Source organism: Callorhinchus milii, unplaced genomic scaffold, assembly GCF_018977255.1.
Source record: "Callorhinchus milii isolate IMCB2004 unplaced genomic scaffold, IMCB_Cmil_1.0 Scaffold14, whole genome shotgun sequence".
In the NCBI taxonomy this organism is placed as follows: Eukaryota; Metazoa; Chordata; class Chondrichthyes; order Chimaeriformes; family Callorhinchidae; genus Callorhinchus; species Callorhinchus milii.
Window position 1 is genome coordinate 10,143,506 of NW_024704755.1, and position 22,098 is coordinate 10,165,603.

Genomic DNA, 22,098 nt, shown 5'->3' on the forward strand with positions numbered 1-22,098 from the left:
GCCTCTCTTAATTCGATATTCAGAGGTTCTCATATGCAAACAGTATCGTGTGCAGTAGTCCCTTGCCTGGATGTGATGGGATAATGTACTTGGCAATATTGATTCACAGGGAGGACATGCATTGATAAATCATGATTTTTTTTTCGTGAAGAGCTGCGTGCATCTTCAGTGCAGCAACACTAAATAGGCCATTTAGCAGTTATCATTCAATGCTTTCCCCACAAGCAAAGCCGGAGGTGGAAAAGTGGAGGGCTAGCCTTTGTTGAATGACAAAATGGCTTCTGTGAGGAAGTCTAGAGGAAGGGTAAGTGAAAGACTGAATAAGTGGGAGGAGGGGTTTGGACTAAAGGCTAATGGGATTGCATAACCTTCCTTTCTACTGGCTGGTGCCAGAGTCGCAATGCATCGCCATCTTAGCTGTTGCTGCTTTCTTTAGCCGCCTCGTATATTTTGCTAGCTTAGGCCTAAAGGTGGCATTTGTTCACAATGTTTCAGAGGAACTGTTTGATTGCCTCTGCCTACCAGTGCTGCAGCGCTGCTGTTAGGCTGATGAAGCATGTGCAGAAATATTATCCAGTGGAGTGCACTGGCATTGGCCTGAAAATCTGTTTGGAAATGCCTGGTGGCAATTTACTTTGCTGTAGTCAGCGGCTCCTTTGTGGGTGAGAACGCAGTAATGCTAAGATGTGGCTTCCTACTGTATTTAAACTGGGAACTGTTCAGATTTCTGGAAAGGATTAGTGTGTTATCATGACGTACTTAAAATATTTGAAAATTGGTGCAGTAATAAAGGCAGCTTGACTGTGCGTATCTGTGAAAGGGGGGGGCCTTTGCTTTGTGCTTGTTGACAGACAAATAGGGGATGAAAAAAATATGATAGGCTTGTCCTAATCCTGCTTTGCTGGGAGTCTGCACACTTACAGTATGAAATGCATTAAAAACAATGATTCTATTGAATTGTTGCTGTGGTTGCATGCACTGTGCTGGATGCTGAAATAGTGAAAGGAAAGCAAAGGGGTTAATATTGCATGCACTGAAACTGGTTTCAAGCAAAACAGTACCGATGTTAGAATTAAAGTGGGTTTGTGCGATTAATTCATGCGTTGTTTGAGAGATGCTGGCGTGTTTCACTGTTCATATCTGTGTATACAGTAAAATCATTAACTTGTGTTGTCTGAGCAGACGTTGTTTGCAGAGATTTACTGAACGGAGTTATGTATTGGGAAAGGAATAGTATGGTTTTATTGCGACTCCTGATTGATTTTTTTTAATTAACACTGGGTTACTCTACAGCTTCGATTTTATTTTTTCCCCCGCAGGAGAGAAATAATAAGGATGAGTTTGTGGGTGTTTGGATGTGAGGGTTTGAGGATCTGTGTGTGTGTGTGTGTGTCTGGGGACTATGGAATGGGTGCATGCAGGCACTCACACGCGTGTATGCAAAGAATATTATTTAGCTACCATTTGGTTGTTAATTACATTGTGCCATTATACATACCGGCCATGTATAGATTTGATTTTGACCCAGGTGGGCTACTGCAGTTAGCGGCTAGAACCGATGTGTTTAAGTTGGCTTCAGGTTTTGCTGGCTGTTGAGTTTGGATGCACTAGGTTTGGATACTCTTAAGTATGGTGATGGGTTTCCGCATGTGTCAGACACCCGGCTGACCACCCTCCCCCCTCTCCCCCCCCCAAAAAAAGCAGTGCACTAGGTAACTGACCTAGCCACCAGCAAACTAGCAGCAGCATATTAATTTCCGATCGCAGTTGGCCTCTAGCTGAATTGTGGCCTTCTGTTGTCCTTCAGTGTCATTCACCGATAATGGTCAAGTCTTGCTAATCATTAGCTCAGTGACAGGGTGGGATACAGAGAACCTGGAACCTGTTCTCGTCCTGTAGCTTGCCTCCTGTCTGCTGGTCATGGAACAGCATTAGCAGTCGTCATGGATAATTCAGTCGCTCACACACTCCCCACTTTCCTGGTCAATTCAATGATGGAGCTTGGGTTGGGGGAGGCGAGGAGTAGCTTCATTGTGAAATCTGCAGAAATGGGAATATGGTGGGGGGGGTTATAACAAGTCCCATAAAATTGCTAAGCAGCTTTGAAATCTGTAGACCTTTTCGGTGCTAACCTGTAATTATACTGTTTGACAAAATTGTAGATAATGTGTATGACTATCTATATTGCATTATTGGTGGGTGTAATGGTCTTTAAAAACTCCTCCCCAATCCTTGTGTGTCAACCACAGTCATTGCAAAACTGATTATGGAGTGAGTAGTTTTATTTTCTTTCTCTATGCAGTTTGCAGGCCCACTTGGAGCATAGAATGTAGGCAGATTTTTTGTGATAGGAAGCAAGCGGGGGGAGGGGGGGGAAGGGAAGACTGTGAGCAAAAGGCAAAGCAGTGGGTTACTGCAGAAAGCCATAATGGACCGTGTTTGCTGCATCATTTTCCATCTTTTTTTCTCCCCTCTCTCCCCCTCTCCATTTCCGAAATACTTTGAATCAACGTGTCTGAATTTGTGCACTGCATGCTGTTTTTTTAAAGAAAAGGACGCTAAGGCAACTTAGTAATTTGTCCCTGTTTTTATTTCAGCCTCCTTCCTCTCAGACTGCTGCTGATGGTTCCACTGCACAAGCCGCACAGATTGGCAAGTTACAGAATGCACAGTTGATGACCGAAACCAAACAGCTGAAAAAGAAGGATATGCAGAATAAGCAAGAGAAAGCCAATCGCATCATATCCGAGGCAATTGCAAAGGCCAAGGCACGTGGGGAGCGGAATATTCCCCGAGTGGTCAACCCTGCCTGTTTGGCTGGTGTATCTGATCGGAAAGAGGATAAGAAATCCAACAAGATCAAAATAAAGCCAAAGGATAAAGAATCAAAAAAGTCCAAAACTGCTTCTTGCTCTAAATCAAAGGATAAACGAAAAATCAGGTGCGTTGACCAGTACTTCAGAAATGTACAAGCCTGATCTGTGCTGTTTTTGTAAAATCTTTTCAAATGGATGGACTATACACTCAAAACAATGTGTTCTGTGGATATTTGGCCTGATTATTGGAAATTTGAGACAATATTTATTAGGATTTATTGTAAAGTGTAGTGACTATATCTTTGTGGGACATTTGCTCCACATGAACTGGCTGGATGAATAGTCAGTCAGTTTGTCAAAAGCAATGTCCCACAAACAGCCATGATGTGAAACATTCTTCAAGTAAACAAAGTATTGAAACCATTTAAGCTCAAATACACAATCACTGTTTTCAATTGGTTAATGTGAGGCCAAATGTCATAGATGATATTTTGCATGAAAAATCTGCCTTGGTTTAATTTAAATTTCTATCGTAAAAGAACTGAGGAGATGTGAAGTAATGTATATTATGTCTGCCGAAGCAGCCCCTCCAGGATGTTGTGTTGGCATCTGGCCTCTGTTCTGTTCAGACAGCTAAAATGTTTCTTTGAACAGGAACACGACTGAGAAAATGTTTAAATAACCAGAACTAGTGTAAAGGAAACCAACATGGGCAGCCAGTGCCACTTGGGGAATCGGAGAGATGGGGATAGGGAAATGCAACCAAACCGATTGACTCACTGACCGAGAGCAAAGTAGAAATGTGAGCGCATGAGGAAGATCACCAGAAAAATGGAGAGCTAATCAAGTGGGAAGGGAAAAACAGTCCTTGCATTTGAATTAGAGCCTCTCAGGTCTGGATGATCTCTGAAAGCACTGCATGGGATTCACTGTGAAATGTACCGATTGTATATTTTGTATGTGAAGCCATGCTGCACCTTTCCCACAAATAGCCGTGAAGTGAATTGACCAATTTTATCTGGGAATACAAGTTGATTGAGGAAAGTTGAGAGAACACAGGAAGCTGATGAATTGAAAGTAAAAGCAGATGCATTTGTTTTAATTTGTTCACAAATCAAGATCAGGACGAAACCATGACCAGATAATGTGATATTCATTTTGAGATAAAATATATGCTGGCTTACGAGTTGGTTTTTTTCCCCTGAGGTTTTTTGTTTGTCATCCGGGTGTCCAGACACATGCAGAATCACATCACCATGCTTAAAAATATCCCAACTAAACTGCTTGCGTCTCTTTTAAGTTCCGAAGACTTAAGTGGGTCAGTGTCGAGATTGGTTTAGAAGAAGTCATTGCGATTTGCAGCAAGTAAAGGCTGAACATGTCTCATCCAATTGGACCCATTGTTGTGGAAGAATTTCAGAAATTCTATTCAAAATGAAGGAATTTCAAAGGTGACTTGGCTCACAGCCAACAGCTTTGCTGAAATGATTTGTTCTGAGACTGATAGAGGTGATAATGCTGCAAAATGTTTGTTTTCCCCACAACTGAGTTATTCAGTCTGTATAGTTGTTCTTGGTCTTGCTTTTCTTCTTTTTTAAAAGAAAGGCAAAAAGCTGCTGTTACATTTTAAAAATCCTGCAAAAATGTGTCCGCAGAAATGGGGTTAAGCTGTTTGCTCAAGATGGGTGTGATAATCACCCAAATCTTTTTAGGTTTCTTTTTTCATGATTTATTGAGAGAAATCCACAACTTTTAACTCCCCCCTCCCATTATGCTATTAATTGTGTATTTTGTTTATTGATTTCCCACTTCCATTTCTTAAAAGCCTTCTCCATTTCTGAGTACGGTCGTGTTGCAATTGGTCAAAAATGTAACTTCAGTGAAAGTAGCTATACAGTGTTTTGATTCACATTACACTGTTATGATACACTAGTATCACCTAAGCGTGCAACTATTAGTAGCTCTTTCACCAACAGCATCATCCAATCCCACAAATATCACTTCATCTTTTGAGTTTGGAGATTTGAGGAGTTGAAAGCCAATGATTTTGATTCATTAACTTGTTTAATTAATTAAATAGAGTCCTGCATGAAATAGTTGGACTTTAATGTTACATAGTGTATGTGTACGAGAGCCTTCAGTCACAAGGTTCTGATCATTGATTCAACAGCAAAATCATTATCACATTGGGCAAGAAAAAGAAAAGGAAGAATGAATCGTCTGAAGACGGGTCTGATACTGAGCAACATCCCACACCGTGTGTAAAGAAAGAAAGCATCTCCGGATATCAAGTAAGAATTTAGTGCCTGACACCTTTTGTAAGTGGTCTATTTAAATATAGTCTCCTTACCCTCCTCCCCCCCCCCCCCCCCCCCCCCCGGTAACTGCTCCGCATTATTGAGCCCAATAATTCTTTCCACTCAGTTCTCTGGTGTTCTAGAGTGTGATGATAAACTGAGTTGTATTGTTTGTTGCCATTTGACTTTAAAAATGCTTACTGGTGCTTTCACTACTGTAGTGCTCTTTACTTCAAACACATAATTTGTTCACAAGCCTTGGAGCAGCATGAGATTAAAATACTGCCAGTAAAAGGTATTCAGATTAGCAGAATGACGATTGTATTAGCATAAGTTTTTCATTAGCACAAGTGGGTCATTAGGCTGACTATTGGTATGAATAGCATTTTATTTAACGCTGAAACTTCTTTCAGAAGAGACGTTCAAATCGACAAGTAAAAAGGAAGAAATATAATGAAGATACTGGAATGAAGATCTCGGATGATGAAGAAAGGAAAGCTGCTAGGGGGAAAACCAAGACTGGCTCAAATAAACCAGCTGAGCATTCTGTACAGTTGTTTGTGGTGAGAGGCCTTTGTTTTTTGGTTGAATGCAGCAAAGATATTCATGTTTCTGAGCAGTTTGTCAGCCTGGCTCAGTTGGTAGCCCTCACCTTTGAGTGAGAAGGTTCAAGCCCCATGTCGGGACTTTTATGTAGATTCAAGCCCCGTGTTGGGACTTTTAACTCACTTTGTCCAGGCTGACGCTCCCAATGCATTGCTGGGAAAGGTACTGCATTGTCGGAAGTACTGTCCTTTGGATAAGATGTTAAACCAAGGGCCTGTCTTCATGTTCAGGTGGATGTTAAAAGATCCCACTCAAAGAGAAGGGAGTTTCTCTCGATGTCCTGCCCAACAATCCCCAGTCAAAACATTTGTCATTCACTTCATGGCTGTTTGTGGGACGTTGTGGTGCACAAATTGGCTGCCACATTTGCCAGTGGAATAGACAGTCAATACATTTTACAGTAAAGGCTTTGAATTTGTCATGTTTCTTTCCTGTTCCTTCTCTCAGGAAAACCCCAGTGAAGAAGATGCTGCAATTGTGGACAAGATTATGGCTTGCAGACTCGTGAAAAAAGAGGTGGGGACTGATTGTGTTCACTGTGGAACGTTGCTCTTGTATTTGCTGAGTTTACCTTGATATACATTTTTTTAACCTTATTAAACCCTGCGTTTTTTTGTGTGAATGTTAGCCTACAGTTATTGCAATTGCTGCAGAAATGTACAACTCATTTGTTCAGTCAGAACAAAGTGGGGGAACAAATGTTATTTAAACAAACGGTTGAGAATGAGTGTTCGGATTCAGGCTTGATCCTAACCTCTGGTAAAAATGTTATGTGCTTAATCAGTATGATAGGATGAAATTAGGTAAACGAGTATAAACTGCTCGGTACACATTCTGTTGGCCACCATGTGTAAGCATGTATTGTGCAAATCCCGGGGAGGCCACTTTTATTTTCCTTATTTTTTTTTAGCGAGAAAAAGTGCTATTTATTTAGAATCATCAAGGTCATTGGGATGTCAGGTGAAAGGCGTTTTATAAGTGTAGAATATATTGTAGTTTTTGAAACTTTTACAATATACAAAAAATTATAAAATCCCTGCTGGGGTGGGTACATGTAATTGGTTTAAAAGTTTTCTCTCGTCTCCCTCTTGCCATTTCGCCCACAGAATACAGACAAGTCAATTCACTTTACAGTATTATTCTGTGAAGCGCTTTGAGACGTCTCGAAGACACGATAAGGCGCTATATCAAGTGCAAGGATTATTATTAGTATTACAAAACCCCTTAATAACCCTCTTAAAATAAAACCAAGATCATCCCTGTGAATATTCCATGTTATGAGCCATTGGCAAGAATTTTTTCTCCAAATGCTTGTTTCTTTTAATGTACTTCTGATGAATTTTAATTGGAAGCTTTTATTTTCTAGGTGGCCTCTGGACATCTGGCTGAGGTTGAAGAATTTTTCGTTAAATACAAAAACTAGTAAGTAGAACAGTCTTGCTCTTCAAGATATTGTTAAATCCTTGTTGATCAGCAGCGACTGTTTGAATGGAATTTTAGTGCTGTTTAAAAGTTGGTTGCAACTTCTAGTTCATTAATAGGGTTAAGAAATGAAGTGCCATTTGGCAACCTTCAATGCTCATGAAGTCCAAATTTTCGTAAACGAGTAGTATAAAATCAGTTAACGTCCATTCACACCACATTATTTGTCTCTCATCACCTCAGTCTTTCCTGGATTGAGGAGCACTATCTGTGAATTAATTCCTCTGGAGCCGTGTTGAAGAGATGCATTTAAGAAGATTGTTTCAAGACCACTTCAATCTCCCCTCCCCCCCGCCATACTGTAAAACACAGTGGTGCAAATTGAGTCCAGTTCCGGAAAATAAGAAACCTCCAAGGAATTTTTGTTTATGTTGACGGACTGGTTGCACGACCGGGTTTTTAACAACATTAAAAAGCTATCTCAGTTTTGCACAGAGCTCCAAGGTTGTTTTTTTAAACAAAGAAAATGATGAGTAGAATGTGCAAATTAGACTTCCCCGTTCACATGGCTGAAAGTACAATCACTTCCCACCACGGTATAAATAAGGCGCGATTCATGATATAAATTCTATTGTTTGTGTTTACATCCTTATAACCTAATAATGTGCTGTTTTGCCAGTGAAATTTGCAGTTTACTCACAATGATGTACTGTGATTAGTGCATTAAAATAAATGAACACAGCTGCAGGACTTTTCGTAGATATTGCTCTTTAAAAGTTGTCGTTGCTTAATTTGACTGACAAACGTGGTTTAAAATAATGCAATGACTATTCCAATTGAAGCTTATAATGGTAAACCCTGCACTTTTTCAGCTCCTATTTGCATTGTGAGTGGGCCACAGAAACTCAACTGTCGAAAGACAAAAGGATACATCAAAAAGTGAAACGCTTCAAGATTAAACAGGCGCAGAGAGGCCATTTCTTTGTAGCTGTAAGTAACAAAGTGCTTGTGGATTCCAATCTGAAGGTGCAATCTGTAAATAGATGCATCTTGGATTTATGGAGATTGGCGGGGTGGGAGGTGGAAGATAAATGATACCATTTCAGAATTACTTGTCATTTTACACATTGCTATATGATATTCTTTACAGATGGATGAAGAACCTTTTAATCCAGACTATGTTGAAATTGATCGAATACTGGAATACTCATGTTGTGAAGACAAAGACACTTGTGAGGTACCAGAGCACTTTTCTTGGCTGGCTATGCCTTGTCTTATACAATGTAAAGGCAGTTATTTTACCTAATATAATTTTAGAATGTCGAGAATCTTTTCGTTATGACTGGTAATGAGTAGTAAAGGTAAAATAACAAAGCAAAATGTTTCATGCTGTTTGTAATTTATTCCTTTGAGTTTCATGAATGCTTTTTAATCATGAAATAGGCTACCTGCATTCAATATAAAAATATTTGTTTATAACCCACACAATCTACGTTAGAATATGGATGAAAACCCATTATGTATTTTTCTATATGGGTGGGAGAGGTGGAAGTAGTGTTACAAGGTGATCATGTAGTGTTACATAATTAACATGTTTGTAATTTGGTTGTTGCGTTATTGTCTTGGCCACTGCAATTTCAAACTGCATCTTTTCATAGTCATTTCATTTGTAATTGAAATGAGGGATGTTCCTGCTTAGAATGCAGTTGCTCTGTGGATCTGATGTGACTTTCCTGAGAAGACATTGTGATATTAAGAGATTTAGATATATTTAATGTCTCTCATTAGATTAACATATTTTTCCACTTTATGCAGCCTGTTGTTTATTATTTGGTTAAATGGTGCTCATTGCCATATGAGGATAGTACATGGGAGCTAAAAGAAGATGTAGATCAAAGCAAGATCGAGGAGTTTGAACGGCTGCAACAAGCTAAGCCTTGCCTAAAGCGTGTGGTGAGTTGAATAAACCTAGATAACATTTAATACGAGATTGGTAAATATCTGCTAACTTTGCAACAAAATTCCATTTATCTTAAAAAAAAGTTTGGGATGTTGACTGGAATTTTTTTTAACCGTTTTGTAACGTGTTGGAAATGATCTTAGGATTGAATATGGATCATCTTCAGTAGTTTTAGATTTTAGTTTTATTTTGCCGGGTTGATGTGCTGTCCCAAGGTGAGAAACGCTGCGAAGTAAGAAGTGACATTCAGTGTGAGCACGAGCTACTTTCAAATCATGCAGCAAGGTTTGTGCTCCCAATAACAGAAGGAAGTGTGTGGTCCACTGTTCTAGTGTCATACGTTCCATCTCCCACACATCCTTTCCTATGAATGAGCTTGACATTTTACATATATCTAAATTATAGGAACATTTGTGCTGTGTGCTCATTACAAACTTGAATGAAACTGCCGCCTAAAAGCTGTCTGTCTGTCTTTATTAAACAAGGGGAAATTTACAGCATCATTTTAAAAAAAGAATAAAAATGTAACACCAATGAGCTTGAACATGGTAAAAAGCTGAAGAGCTAATGATCTTTTTTCTTGATGTTCATCTACATCCAATTTAATTTGTTTTTTCCATTTCCATTTTGTCTGAAAAGGATCGACCGTCTCCCCCTGCTTGGAAAAAGATTGAACAATCTCGGGATTATAAAATTGGCAATCAGCTCAGAGAGTATCAACTGGAAGGACTAAACTGGCTGCTTTTCAATTGGTATAACAGGTAGGTTTGGACTCTAAAATACATCCAAAATGTCTTTCACATAACGTGTTAAATTCGTAGGCGATTAAAGAAATGGACAAAATATATAGTAAACTCCTGATAACTCGATCCTGGGTTAATTGGTCACTGCCACTTAAGTCATTGTGTTCGCAATATCCCTTCCGCATTTATTTACGTATTTATACATATGTCTAACTCTCCACTCGGGATAACTCGTTCCTGAACCCTTTTTTTCCTCGGAGTGACGAGATATCAGAAGTTTACTGTACATGGATCATAATATTGTGTGAATTGACAATTGTGTGTCAAGTAAGCAAATGTGTTGTTGGAGGAATTTCCCTTTGTCACCATGGTTGAATAACCTGACAGCACTCTTATCTGGGCTTCAAATAGAAGAATAGCCACTTTAGTAAAGTTACAGGAGGGCTGGTCATCTGCACTATATGCAACATGAGTCCAGGTGTTTTAATTGACACAGTAAGTAGGGGTTAACTTCATTCTGGTAGAGGGATTCAAAAGAAGAGGGAATACTTCTTATAATGTCTTGATAAATTCTTAATAAATCCCTCCTTCCTCTATTCTGCTTACAGTGCAGGAGGATTATGTGGAATGGACTTATGTGTCAAAGGCGGCGGGTTACAGTCTGATTATGAATGGGACTGAAAATTATTAGAAAATACATTTCTGTGTTTTTTTCTTTTCAGAATTTTTGTCTCAATTACTTACCACCCAATAGGTTTTCTAAAAGTGAAAAAGAAGTTCAAAATAGTGCAGATTATATGTATCTGTTGGACACTCAGGCTTTAATGGGTTGAATGCACTCTTCTGTTCAGAACTTTGTTTCTCATTTGCATAGAAATACCGAGATGGCAGAGCATCAAAACAAGCCATTCACCCCACCTTGTCTTTGCCAGTGATTGTATTCCACATTATCCTCCACCCTTTCTTCTCCCATACTCCCTCCATTCTCTTCCCCCTCGCTTATGCATCCGAATATCTCTTAAGTTGCATCAATTTATTTAAAAACATTTGCATGAATTAATTTATGTCAATTTCCTAGCAGAGATTGTCAAAATACTTTTTTTTCCCCAACAAATCTTTGGAGGACCAATTAATGTACCACTGCTTTGAAAATAGATCAGTGTAGCAAAGCTGTATGGTTTGTCTCCTCTAACTCTGTAGAAATGCTGACCTTAGCTTAATGGGTTTTGGCAAACTAGTTATGTGTTGATAACATTTCAAACTGATAGAACACATAAAGGTATCTCTACCTGTTTGAATCTACTGTATTTGAAATGTGTAATTTATAGCATACAGCATAAAAATAATGATTTCTTTTTCATTTCAGGCAAAACTGCATCCTTGCAGATGAGATGGGTTTAGGTAAAACCATCCAGTCTATTACATTCCTTTGTGAAATATTTATGACTGGCATCCATTGTCCCTTTCTGATCATTGCACCTTTGTCTACGATTGCAAACTGGGAAAGAGAATTTCGCACATGGACAGACCTGAATGTCATTGTTTATCATGGCAGCATGATTAGTAGGCAGATGATTCAACAATATGAAATGTACTTCCGGGACTCAGAGGTAATACTATTTCTCAAGTGCACATACGTTTTTGAGAGTCGCTTTATACCATTTTTAGTTCTGTATTTTAATTTCTTGCTCTGTACTTTGCTGCATACTACTTAGGTTACTTTAAAGTCACTGGCAATGGATAGTGTGTGTGTGTATGTGTTTTATAAAAAGTATGAATCCAACAAAGTAGGGGTGAGAAAATAATTTACCCCTAAATCCATTTGAATTTCCAAATTAACTGATTGTCAAATTTTTTGAGGATTAATTGTACTTTATCACAGTTGTCAGCCAGCAACTTTCATGGAGAGGATGAAACGGTGAAATGTCTATGCAGACCATGACTGAATGAAAGTTAGCCAAAGAAACGTTCACAGCTTTGTTGAGGGAAAGGGGCATTTCCATATTTTATTACCCGAAGACAGTATGTTCATCTCTCTGGTTTGGTTTTGCTCTTAATTCCTAGGGCCGCATCCTTCGGGGAACATACAAGTTCCATGCAATGATCACAACCTTTGAGATGATTCTCGGAGGCTGTCCAGAGCTGAACGTGATTGAATGGCGTTGTGTGATCATCGATGAAGCCCACAGACTGAAAAACAAAAACTGCAAACTGCTGGAGGGATTGAAAATCATGAATCTGGTACGTCGCCAAAACTAAGAATGCATAGGTATATTGTGTAACGTTGCAAAAAATACAGTAGCACATATTAGTATTAAATTGGGACGTCCTCCTGACGTGAAAGGCGCTTTATAAATGGAATCTTGTTGTTGTTGTTGTTGTATTGGCTGAAAGCGCAATACGGGCAGCTAGTTTATATTGGGATTATTGACGTTTTATTAAACTTGAGTTGCTCCTTATTCGTGTGCTGAAATTGTGCCCCCTTGGCCTGATTAAGTCAGTTAGATGGGACTGAGTCATTCTACGCATTATGACTCAGTTGTTAACAACAACTCCAAGATTTATTGATGAGTCAGACAGGCACCTAAACAACCAGCAGTTCTTTGAGGTAGATAAATTGGGAGAGGTGGCAGAGGAGGAACCATTAGATGTGGTGACTTCACCCAGTGATGATGTAATGGTCTGTAATTCATGATGCAGGATTGAACTGATTGTTTGTTTTGGTGAAGGAACACAAGGTGCTTCTGACCGGAACCCCTCTGCAGAACACTGTGGAAGAGTTGTTCAGTTTGCTTCATTTCCTGGAGCCTTTGCGTTTTTCATCAGAAGCCACATTCATGCAAGAGTTCGGGGACTTGAAGAGTGAAGAACAGGTATAACAATTCATGCAACCAGCAATACTAACCACGATTAAACTGCATGGCCAATAAATCAGATTTCTTGTTGTTCGATGGCACAAAATGTGAGTGTAAAATATTTACGCAGGCCACGACATCACTGAGCGTATTAAGTGGAGAGCAAGAAGATTCACCGCCCTGTTAATATCTTTACCTTCCTTGGGGGTCTATATAAAAACTGCCAATTGAGCCTGGAAAGAATGTACAAAATGAATTCTTACATGAATTACACCCAGCCCCCACAAACAAATAAATAAATTACTTAATAGATGTTCAAAAGTAGTTCATTATAGCATAGTTATATTTTTAAAATTCTGCATGAACTATAGAAAATGTGAAGAATTTACATTCAGACCAGAGGAATCTTCTTTTAAATACTTGTTTCTGTAGGCAAAGGTGCTGTGGAAGAATTATGTTTGTGCAGAGGATATTATAGTAGTGTCCAACTATCCTCTGGGTTTGATGCATTTAAATGCCTACACCACTATGTGCAAGCCTGGACAAAGTGAGTGTTTCGTCCAGGATTGAATTTGATATCGGTTATGTAATTCAGGGTGATGTGTTTTAAACTGTAAATGGCTCTGTACTTGCAAATGCTCATCCCCGGAGAGTGATTTACAACATCTGTTCTTATCGTCCCTCGTTTCCACCACGTTTCTCTCTCAGGTGCAAAAGCTTCAGGCGATCCTGAAGCCCATGATGCTGCGACGTCTGAAGGAGGATGTGGAAAAGAAGTTGGCTCCTAAAGAAGAAACTATTATTGAAGTCGAACTCACCAATATTCAGAAGAAATACTATCGGGCAATCCTAGAGAAAAACTTTGCCTTCTTATCCAAAGGCGCCGGTCAGGCAAATGTGCCCAACTTAGTCAACACTATGATGGAGCTAAGGAAATGCTGTAATCACCCCTATCTTATAAAAGGTGAGATTTAATCTTCCTGCGTTGTCGGAAGTGATAGACTTCAATTTCTAAAATTGAATCCCATCAACACAAAGGTATAGAATTCACAGAGTAAAGATACCCTGGGCCGTAAATAACCAATTAATGCTGCCTGATTAAGGTTTTGATAGCGATACCGCTAATTTTATTTCACCAAGAAAGGCCTTTCTTAGGTAATCAAAAAGGAACATGTGGTTTAATTCTGAAATTTTCACCATTAACTCATAATAATCACCCAGCGATATTATACCCATATGCGGGCTTGGAAATTAGATGATGATTTTTTTTCTTTCTTGGTAACAGGTGCTGAAGAGAAGATTCTTGGAGAGTTCAGAGAGCTCCGCAGACCAACCGCCCCAGATTTTCATCTGCAAGCAATGATTCAGTCAGCTGGTAAATTGGTCTTGATCAACAAGCTGCTTCCTAAGATGAAAGCTGGAGGTCACAAGGTACTCATTTTCTCCCAGATGGTGCGCTGCCTGGACATACTCGAGGATTACCTCATCCAGAAAAGGTACAGGATCAAGAGGGGCAAATCTGATTTGAGTTTGGTTTTCTAAAACGACTTGGTTTTGTTGTTTTTAAAAAAAAAGAAATAATTTTTTTAATATTTTGTTTGGGAAACAAAATTAAAGGGATTGCTGCATAACTGTAGAAACAGATGCAAGCTTATATGCAATTTGTGTCTGAAAGACTGAATAATATTAAAACCAGAGAAGTCTAAAGGAAGGCCTAAGGCCTATATGTAGGGTGTTATAATAGGAATGTAGCCAAGTGAAATGAATGAATGCTCTTGTGCTACCTTCTATTCTCAGTTGTTCATGGATCATTATTGCCCTAACCTACTGTTGTAGGTTTGCCATTGGTAGTGGAGCCTGAAGCAGTTGTCTTTTTTCGCTTTATTTCGTTCAGCCTGCCAAAACAACTTGTTGTGATTGCCACTGAGGATGTTGACTACTGGAACTTTTATCTGGGCAATGGTTTGGAGCAGAGTACTGAAGTTTGTAAGGCAGTATCTTGGATCAAATAAGCTTGCATGTATGTCTGAGAGCTTGGGTTTTGTGCGTCACGTTTGGCTATCTATGTTGAATGGGTACCTTGAATGTGAAACCAGTTGAGTTTGTGATATTGCAATTGTATTTAAAGCTGTTGGAAGTGTATTTAGTGAAAATTCCATTTCAGATTTGATGGGTGTGCTCAATTGTGACGGGCTGTTTAATCAGCGTGAAATAAATGATTAATTGCAGCTCTTTGATCTCTTGTGTGTGGTGATTATACAGTGATTAATCAGTGTAGATATTAAGAGGTAATGGTGCGAATGCCAACATTTCTCTGATCCTTCCCCAGTAGGTGACAGAGCTGTCAAAACATGGTTATTCACTCTTCATTTGATGCTTTCTCCTAATTGTAAAAGTGCAACTAAACAATGCATTTATTTGAGACAAAACCATAATGTACTGAATTCTAGGTAACATGTCTGCATGTGTTCTTGGCAATGATCATGAGCGGGTTCACCTGAAGCCTGTACAAACTGATTTTAAATTAATTGCATAAAAGGCTTATGCAATACTGTACCATATGTGTTTATACCATGATTCAGGTCACGTTGCCACGGTGAATACTGTATGAAAAACTCTTGGTAGTGGGTGATATGTGAGGATAGCATGATTTATGTGATCCTGGAACAAGGTTTGTGAGACAAATATCGAGCCAATGAAATGTATTATAAGTTGTAATAAAATCATTCAATCCGTCAAAAGTCAAATATATGCAATAACTTCATACAGCCCAGTTTATAATGTAAACTGAGCTCATGACTGTATAGAAGCAGCACGTTTTAAGAAAGGAGAGAATCGTCTCATCTTGTTAATCTGCCGGTGTTTAAAATTTTTACTGTTTTTATATTTTTATAGGTATCCCTACGAACGGATTGATGGAAGAGTCCGGGGAAATCTACGGCAAGCAGCAATTGACCGGTTTAGCAAGCCTGACTCTGATAGATTTGTTTTCCTATTGTGCACGAGAGCTGGTGGGCTGGGCATTAATCTGACTGCAGCGGATACATGCATCATTTTTGATTCTGATTGGAACCCTCAGAATGATCTTCAGGTAAATAAGGATTCAGCAGAGGTCAGTACTTCTGCCCTACACACAAAGTCTAACAAACTAGCAATCCCTTTTTTTCCTGTAAAACTGTATTGGAAAGTTATATTGTGCATAGTCTCATTCATGCTTAGGTTAGAATCAGGAGGAAAGGCACCCTTTGAGCATTTAATTTGTAGCATACTAAAACAAATGTTAGTGCCTTCAAACGCATTCAGGAAAGCTACTGCCAGGCTAGCAATAACTACAATAAAGTCATTCTATTGCTCAGTGTGATGGTTCATTACAGCTGAAATCAACTGAATAGATAATACTGCATGAAATTCCTTTGATTTAAACCACTTGATATATTTCCAAGAAACCCTCAAGTGAATGAATTCCTAGTCTCTCATTTTAAGTCAACGTCACACAGCATAACGCAGAGGTCGGGATTTAATGCAATTTATTTTCATAAGAAATGTTGGAATGTTTTGGGATCTTTCGGATATTGGATGGAAGCAAAATGTATTGATTGGTTCAGAATTCAGTTTCTATGGTCTGCTGTTAGTAAAGGTGAGGTGAGTGTTTGGGGGTTTGTTTTTGCAGGCTCAAGCTCGATGCCATAGGATCGGTCAGAACAAAGCGGTGAAGGTTTACAGGCTAATAACACGCAACTCGTACGAACGGGAGATGTTTGATAAAGCCAGCCTTAAGCTAGGTCTCGACAAAGCTGTGTTACAGAGTATGAACGGAAGAGAAAATAGTGTTGGTGGGGTATGTAAAGATTCACAAGGAGAACATATTGATTGTAAACAATTACATGTATTAAAGTTGCGCAGTGTCATTGCAAGGTGCTCGCAGCTCAGGAGTCAGTCTTGTGACTGCATGTTTGTTTATGATTATGAGCCTGATTTAAGCATTCAATTCCGATCTTAACAACAACACTTAAATAGACGTCACAGAGTAAACTGATAAAATGCCTATTGCTCACTTGGGAATATCGAATGGTAACTATTTGTGATAATTTTCAACTTGTGGAATACTAAAACCAGAAGAAGAGAAGTAAGCAACTTCAAAAAAGATTGTGGACTAATAAGCTGGTTTATAACTTAACAATGCAATATATGTTCTGCTCAAATCTGGGATTTGTTTTAGATTCAGCCAATTATTCAACTATTTCCTATTTGGTGGCTTACATCTAAGGAGTGCATCTGGGGCAAATATTTCTTAATGCTTAAAAACCACGCAATTAACTGCTTAAAACCTGTAATAATATTTCTGTTTAATGAGACCATATGATTGACTGTTGATGCTTTATTATTACATTTAGTCATTTGAAAATAAGTGATACAGTCAGTCCCAAGGCGGTGAATCTTATATAAATCTATAACTGTTGTAGATACAACAAATGTCTAAGAAAGAAATCGAAGACTTGCTTCGAAGAGGTGCTTACGGTGCAATTATGGATGAGGAAGATGAGGGCTCCAAATTTTGCGAAGAAGACATTGATCAGATCCTCATGCGACGTACGAAAACCATTACTATTGAATCTGAAGGAAGAGGCTCGACATTTGCTAAGGTAATTTGACATGATTTCCACGGCACAAAATTCTACAGAATAACCTTGCTGCGACATCAGATTTTGTTGCCTGTGGGAAACGTTACTCTGACAAGAGAACTAAGGTTGAGCCTGGAGGCTGGTCTTGACAGTTGCCTTAGCTTCTTAATAGAGTTAATTAAGCGTTCGATGCATTTCTGAGGTGCGACAGAATGCAGGCTGTGAATATACATTTCGTGGAGTGTAATCCCAATAGCCAGTAAAATCAATGGCAAACCTTTAGCTCTTCACAAATCTTGGTCGGATTTGTCAACAGAAACCAATTTCCGTTTCAGCATTTTCCTAAGGACATGGAAACAGGAGTAGGTAATTTGGCCCACCAGCTTTTTAAACTTAACTATTCCTTGTTTGTTTACTGAACTGCACGCTGAAAGATCATCCGTGAGAAAAAAAGGCATTTTCTTTCCCTGGTATGGTGGAATCCATCGATAGTCTTATGTCAGAATGATTTTGTGGCCTTATGCAGCTGCTGTTCACATTGTTGCCTAACGTGCATTTCATAATCGTGGCTTTAAGAATCCAATTTGGGAATTATTGAATTGCCCACTGCCATCGAGTTGCTTGGCAATGGAATGTCAGAGTCCACCCACTGTGGCCGTCTCAGTACTCCAGTTCCTGAGCCAGCCGGGTCCGCGATACTGCCAATGACAAGCCAGCCAGCCTGGCTCATCGGTAGGACTCTTGAGGGGCTGAATGAGGGCAGGGATCTTCTGTTAATCCAGCAAGTTAAAGCCCCAATGTGTAGATTGGCCTTGGCTGGACAAGAAGCCGACAGTGGCTCTCAATGGAAAGCTATGTGGTTTTAGCAGTTTGAACTCTAGCAGTACACCAACACAGATTCTCTGGCTCTTGCCAACTTGTGCATAATACTCTACAGAATTAGGAAAGTGAGATTCATCCCTCCAAGGAAACAGTGTGCATTCCTTCCAGACACAAATTTTTCATGAGTAGATGACACATATATTTGGAACTCTTTCTGATTTGGATGCTCTTAAACATAGTGATGGGTTTCTGCAAGTATTGACACACAGCGGACCAAAATAAATTTCTACTGCTTCATTTAAAATTTAGTTTGGCCGTTTCTCCGAAGAATTAGAATTGTCTAAGAAATCGATGGTTGCAGGTTCTTCAAAGATTATCTAGTCCTTCACAATTTCCTGCATAATTTGAAGATAACATGGTTAAATGTTCTTCCTTCCATTTGTTTCACACCTCAACATGGTGTGTAACTTTTCTCATGACATTACTTTGTGGCAAACCTAAGCGTGTTGATCCTCAACAAAACTTGTTGTTACTCATTTCAGGCAAGCTTTGTAGCTTCTGGCAACAGAAGTGACATCGCTCTGGATGACCCTAATTTCTGGCAAAAATGGGCCAAGAAAGCAGAAATCGATCTTGAAGCTATTCACGGAAGAGTAAGTCTTAGCTTGAACTTAAAGCACATTCACGCTCTTTTTTGCAGAAAAATAAGTCCAATTGTTGATCACCTCTCTTGAGTATTGTGGGCAAACTTCCCAGTGTGAGCACAATGCAGGGGAAGCATTACAGAGGAACATTTCACCCAGCGTTTCTCCCTTGAGAGAATCTAATGGACATTTTATCAAGCGATAGAACGTTTTGCTTGTGCAATCATAGAAAATAATTGCGGAGACTTCAAAGTTCTCTCCACCTGCATTTCTCTGCAGAATGTGAGGGAAAACCATTTTCCCTTATGAATACGGAAAGAGAAACCATTTCTCAGACACTGGTTTTCCCGTTAGAATGCTAATTGGTTTTTTTTTTGCAGGTTTAATTTTTTAAATCACGTGCTTATTGCTGGCTCTGCATTCTGTTAAATTCTTTACAGTCGACAGCAATTTTGTTTGTTTTGTATCAAGTTGCAGCATTACATCCAAGAGATTACACTGAAGTGAATTGCAATTTAGCCTATAAATACCAACATGATGTATATATTGGTGACCATGGACATGGCACATGAAAAAGCAGAGAAAATAAAATTATTGACTTTTCTATTCTCAACAGAATAGCTTGGTTATTGACACTCCAAGGGTAAGAAAACAAACCAGGCCGTACAATGCTGCTAAGGATGAATCGGCAGAACTATCTGAAGCAGAGAGCGATGGAGAGGATAAACCCAAACTGCGTAGACTATGTGACCGAGCTCATGGATATGGTAGAACAGAATGCTTCAGAATTGAGAAAAACCTGCTAATTTATGGGTACAGTATAACTTCCTCCAAACCTCCTCAAATCACCTGAGTACGTCAAAGCCAGAAATAGACTTTTTAAGTCAGTGTCAGCTCGGCTTAACTCCCATTCACATTCTCAAAACAAACTATTATTTTCTCCATTAGTAATTGTCTGAACAATCTTATTATCAGATTATATGGTGTCGTATCTTACCCCAATAACTAAATATATTTTTTTCCTTTTGAGAACTCTATAAAAATTTAAGTAGCTACATTTTTCAAATTGAGGAATCGCTAATATTTCATCCTTCTTTGCCCCATCCCATCGTATATTGAAAAACTTTAAATCAGTTCCCTGTGCACAGACAGACAGCACACACACATACTGATGGGACAAATACACATATATTCCTCTGATTGGAGTCTTAAGCTCTCACTGCAAGATATTGATTAAAATATCAATACACTATTTTCTGATTTAAGGCAGGTAATTTGAAAACAACTTTACGATTTATGGATGGAATAATTTTTTTTAAAGAGTTAGCAAATCAAGCATCTTTAACAATATCTAATGTAATGCAGGTGGGAGCGGTGGAAAGATATTTTATCGCACGGGCGGTTTAAGAGACGCCTGGTTGAGCAGGATGTGGAGACAATCTGCCGTGCCCTCTTGGTATACTGCCTCGTTCACTACAGAGGTGACGAAAAGATAAAGAGCTTTATTTGGGACCTCATTACCCCAACAGAGAATGGACAGACAAAGGAACTGCAGAACCATCTAGGTAAGATAATGGCCTCATGTTTCAAAAGGGTTATTCGAGTCATGTTGATTTGAAATTAGAAACTGCTTAGTGTTTGCTGAGTCAGGTTCTTATGATCAGGTAGCATTTTCATTGGAAAGTATAGTTTGACCATTGATGCAGTACACTGCATGTGGGCAATGTTTGCAGAGCCTATGCATTTGCTTGTTGTTATAGACTAGATTACCAGTCTTCAGTGTGTTTCACAATGCACTTATTTGGTTGGGTGACAATGGTCCGACCAGCTTAATTAATACGGCGGCCTTTAATGAGGTGAATCAGTTGCTCTGTGCTTTGGAATGATCTTTTTAACGTGGTTTAAAAACAACAGACCGAGGATGAATTTTATAACCAATTTTCAGCATTATATCCAATTGATCTTTTAAAACAAAGAGATTACACTGAACTGGTGTATTGCCGGGTAACAGAAAAGAACTGACTAATGTCAGACATTTTCTGCTTTGTAAATGTCTCTGGCAGCTGAAAGCCAGCCAGTCTAATTGTGGACGTGTCTGGGTATACGTATGTGGGGTTCTCATTTCTCTGAGTCAAGAAATGTCAGCAGGCAGTCCAGCAGCATCTGCCAGCTTGAACCTTTCTCCAAAACACTTCTGATACTGCACACCTTAGCGCAGCATCATCAGCTTCTGCTGACCCTGCAAAGCAAATCTATAAAAGGATAGGGTGATCCTCGCTGGACAAGCAGCAGGACAGTGGCAAGCTGTGTGGTTTTAGCTGGCTAAATCCTAGCACTACTCCAATGAAAGTTGCATGAGTTTATTTGCTGTAATTAAAAGACACAAAAGCATACATGAAGGGGGTGACTTCTAAGTTAAGTTACTTAGAATACAGAATTACAAAAATACTTCAGGAATCAGTAACCTTTTAAAACTTAGCATGAATAACATGGTCTTTCTTGGTAACACACTTGTTAATAGTGTTTGTTCCCCTTTATCAGGTCTGTCTGCACCAGTTCCAAGGGGCCGAAAGGGGAAGAAAGTGAAGACTCAGGAAGCACTTTTGACATGCAGGCCGAGTGGCTCAGGAAGTACAACCCAGAGCACCTACTGCAGGACGATGGCTACAAAAAACATCTAAAACACCACTGCAATAAGTAAATTAGCCAAACTAACACTTTCCACAACCAATGTTCTTTGAGACTAATAAAGTGGAAGTAGCTTCTCCAATAAGGCATGTTGGGCTTTCCTCCAGAGAACATGAAAAATGTTGATGTTGTGCGAGAGAAGCTAATTTAGTTGTCTTTTTTGTAATGCTCAGCATTTTATTTGAGGAAACTTCTTAAAGGTAATCAGAGAACTAAATGTTTTATACACCTTAAGATCTGAGGAAACTGTTTAAATAAATGCCTTATGTTTAGTTTGAGATATTGAACAGCTTTGGAAGACAATGTCTTGCGTACCTGAATCAGAAAGCTGATGTACATGTGTTTTTCAGAGTTCTTCTGCGGGTGAGAATGTTGTATTACCTGAAGCAAGAGGTAATCGGTGATCAGCTGGAGAAGGTGCTTGATGGTGTTGACGCTGGGTGAGCACCAAATGGCTAGAGGTTCAAACCTTTCACTTGTAACCTTGAGGGTTATAAGCAATGTAACATTTCCTTGAATCCTGCACATTCTCACACACTCTCTCACCTGTACTGCATCAATACTTTTATGAATCACTTCACTCGAGTTGAATCATCCAAAAATGCTTCAGGAATCAGTAACCT

The 22,098-nt window shown here is 39.2% G+C and overlaps 1 protein-coding gene across 1 annotated transcript in view; it reads left to right on the forward strand.

Moving 5' to 3' along the window:
• Window positions 1-22,098, forward strand: part of chd9 (chromodomain helicase DNA binding protein 9) — a 97,344-nt gene that overhangs the window by 58,603 nt on the left and 16,643 nt on the right. The window contains 23 exon segments of the mRNA XM_042340366.1: window positions 2,598-2,941; window positions 4,987-5,107; window positions 5,527-5,676; window positions 6,167-6,235; window positions 7,086-7,141; window positions 8,014-8,131; window positions 8,292-8,378; window positions 8,957-9,094; window positions 9,741-9,862; window positions 11,211-11,454; window positions 11,909-12,085; window positions 12,574-12,717; window positions 13,408-13,663; window positions 13,985-14,195; window positions 15,595-15,790; window positions 16,370-16,537; window positions 17,163-17,342; window positions 18,686-18,796; window positions 19,404-19,600; window positions 20,153-20,352; window positions 21,329-21,379; window positions 21,382-21,484; window positions 21,826-21,915. Of these exon segments, the coding sequence (XP_042196300.1) occupies window positions 2,598-2,941; window positions 4,987-5,107; window positions 5,527-5,676; window positions 6,167-6,235; window positions 7,086-7,141; window positions 8,014-8,131; window positions 8,292-8,378; window positions 8,957-9,094; window positions 9,741-9,862; window positions 11,211-11,454; window positions 11,909-12,085; window positions 12,574-12,717; window positions 13,408-13,663; window positions 13,985-14,195; window positions 15,595-15,790; window positions 16,370-16,537; window positions 17,163-17,342; window positions 18,686-18,796; window positions 19,404-19,600; window positions 20,153-20,352; window positions 21,329-21,379; window positions 21,382-21,484; window positions 21,826-21,915 (3,533 nt within the window).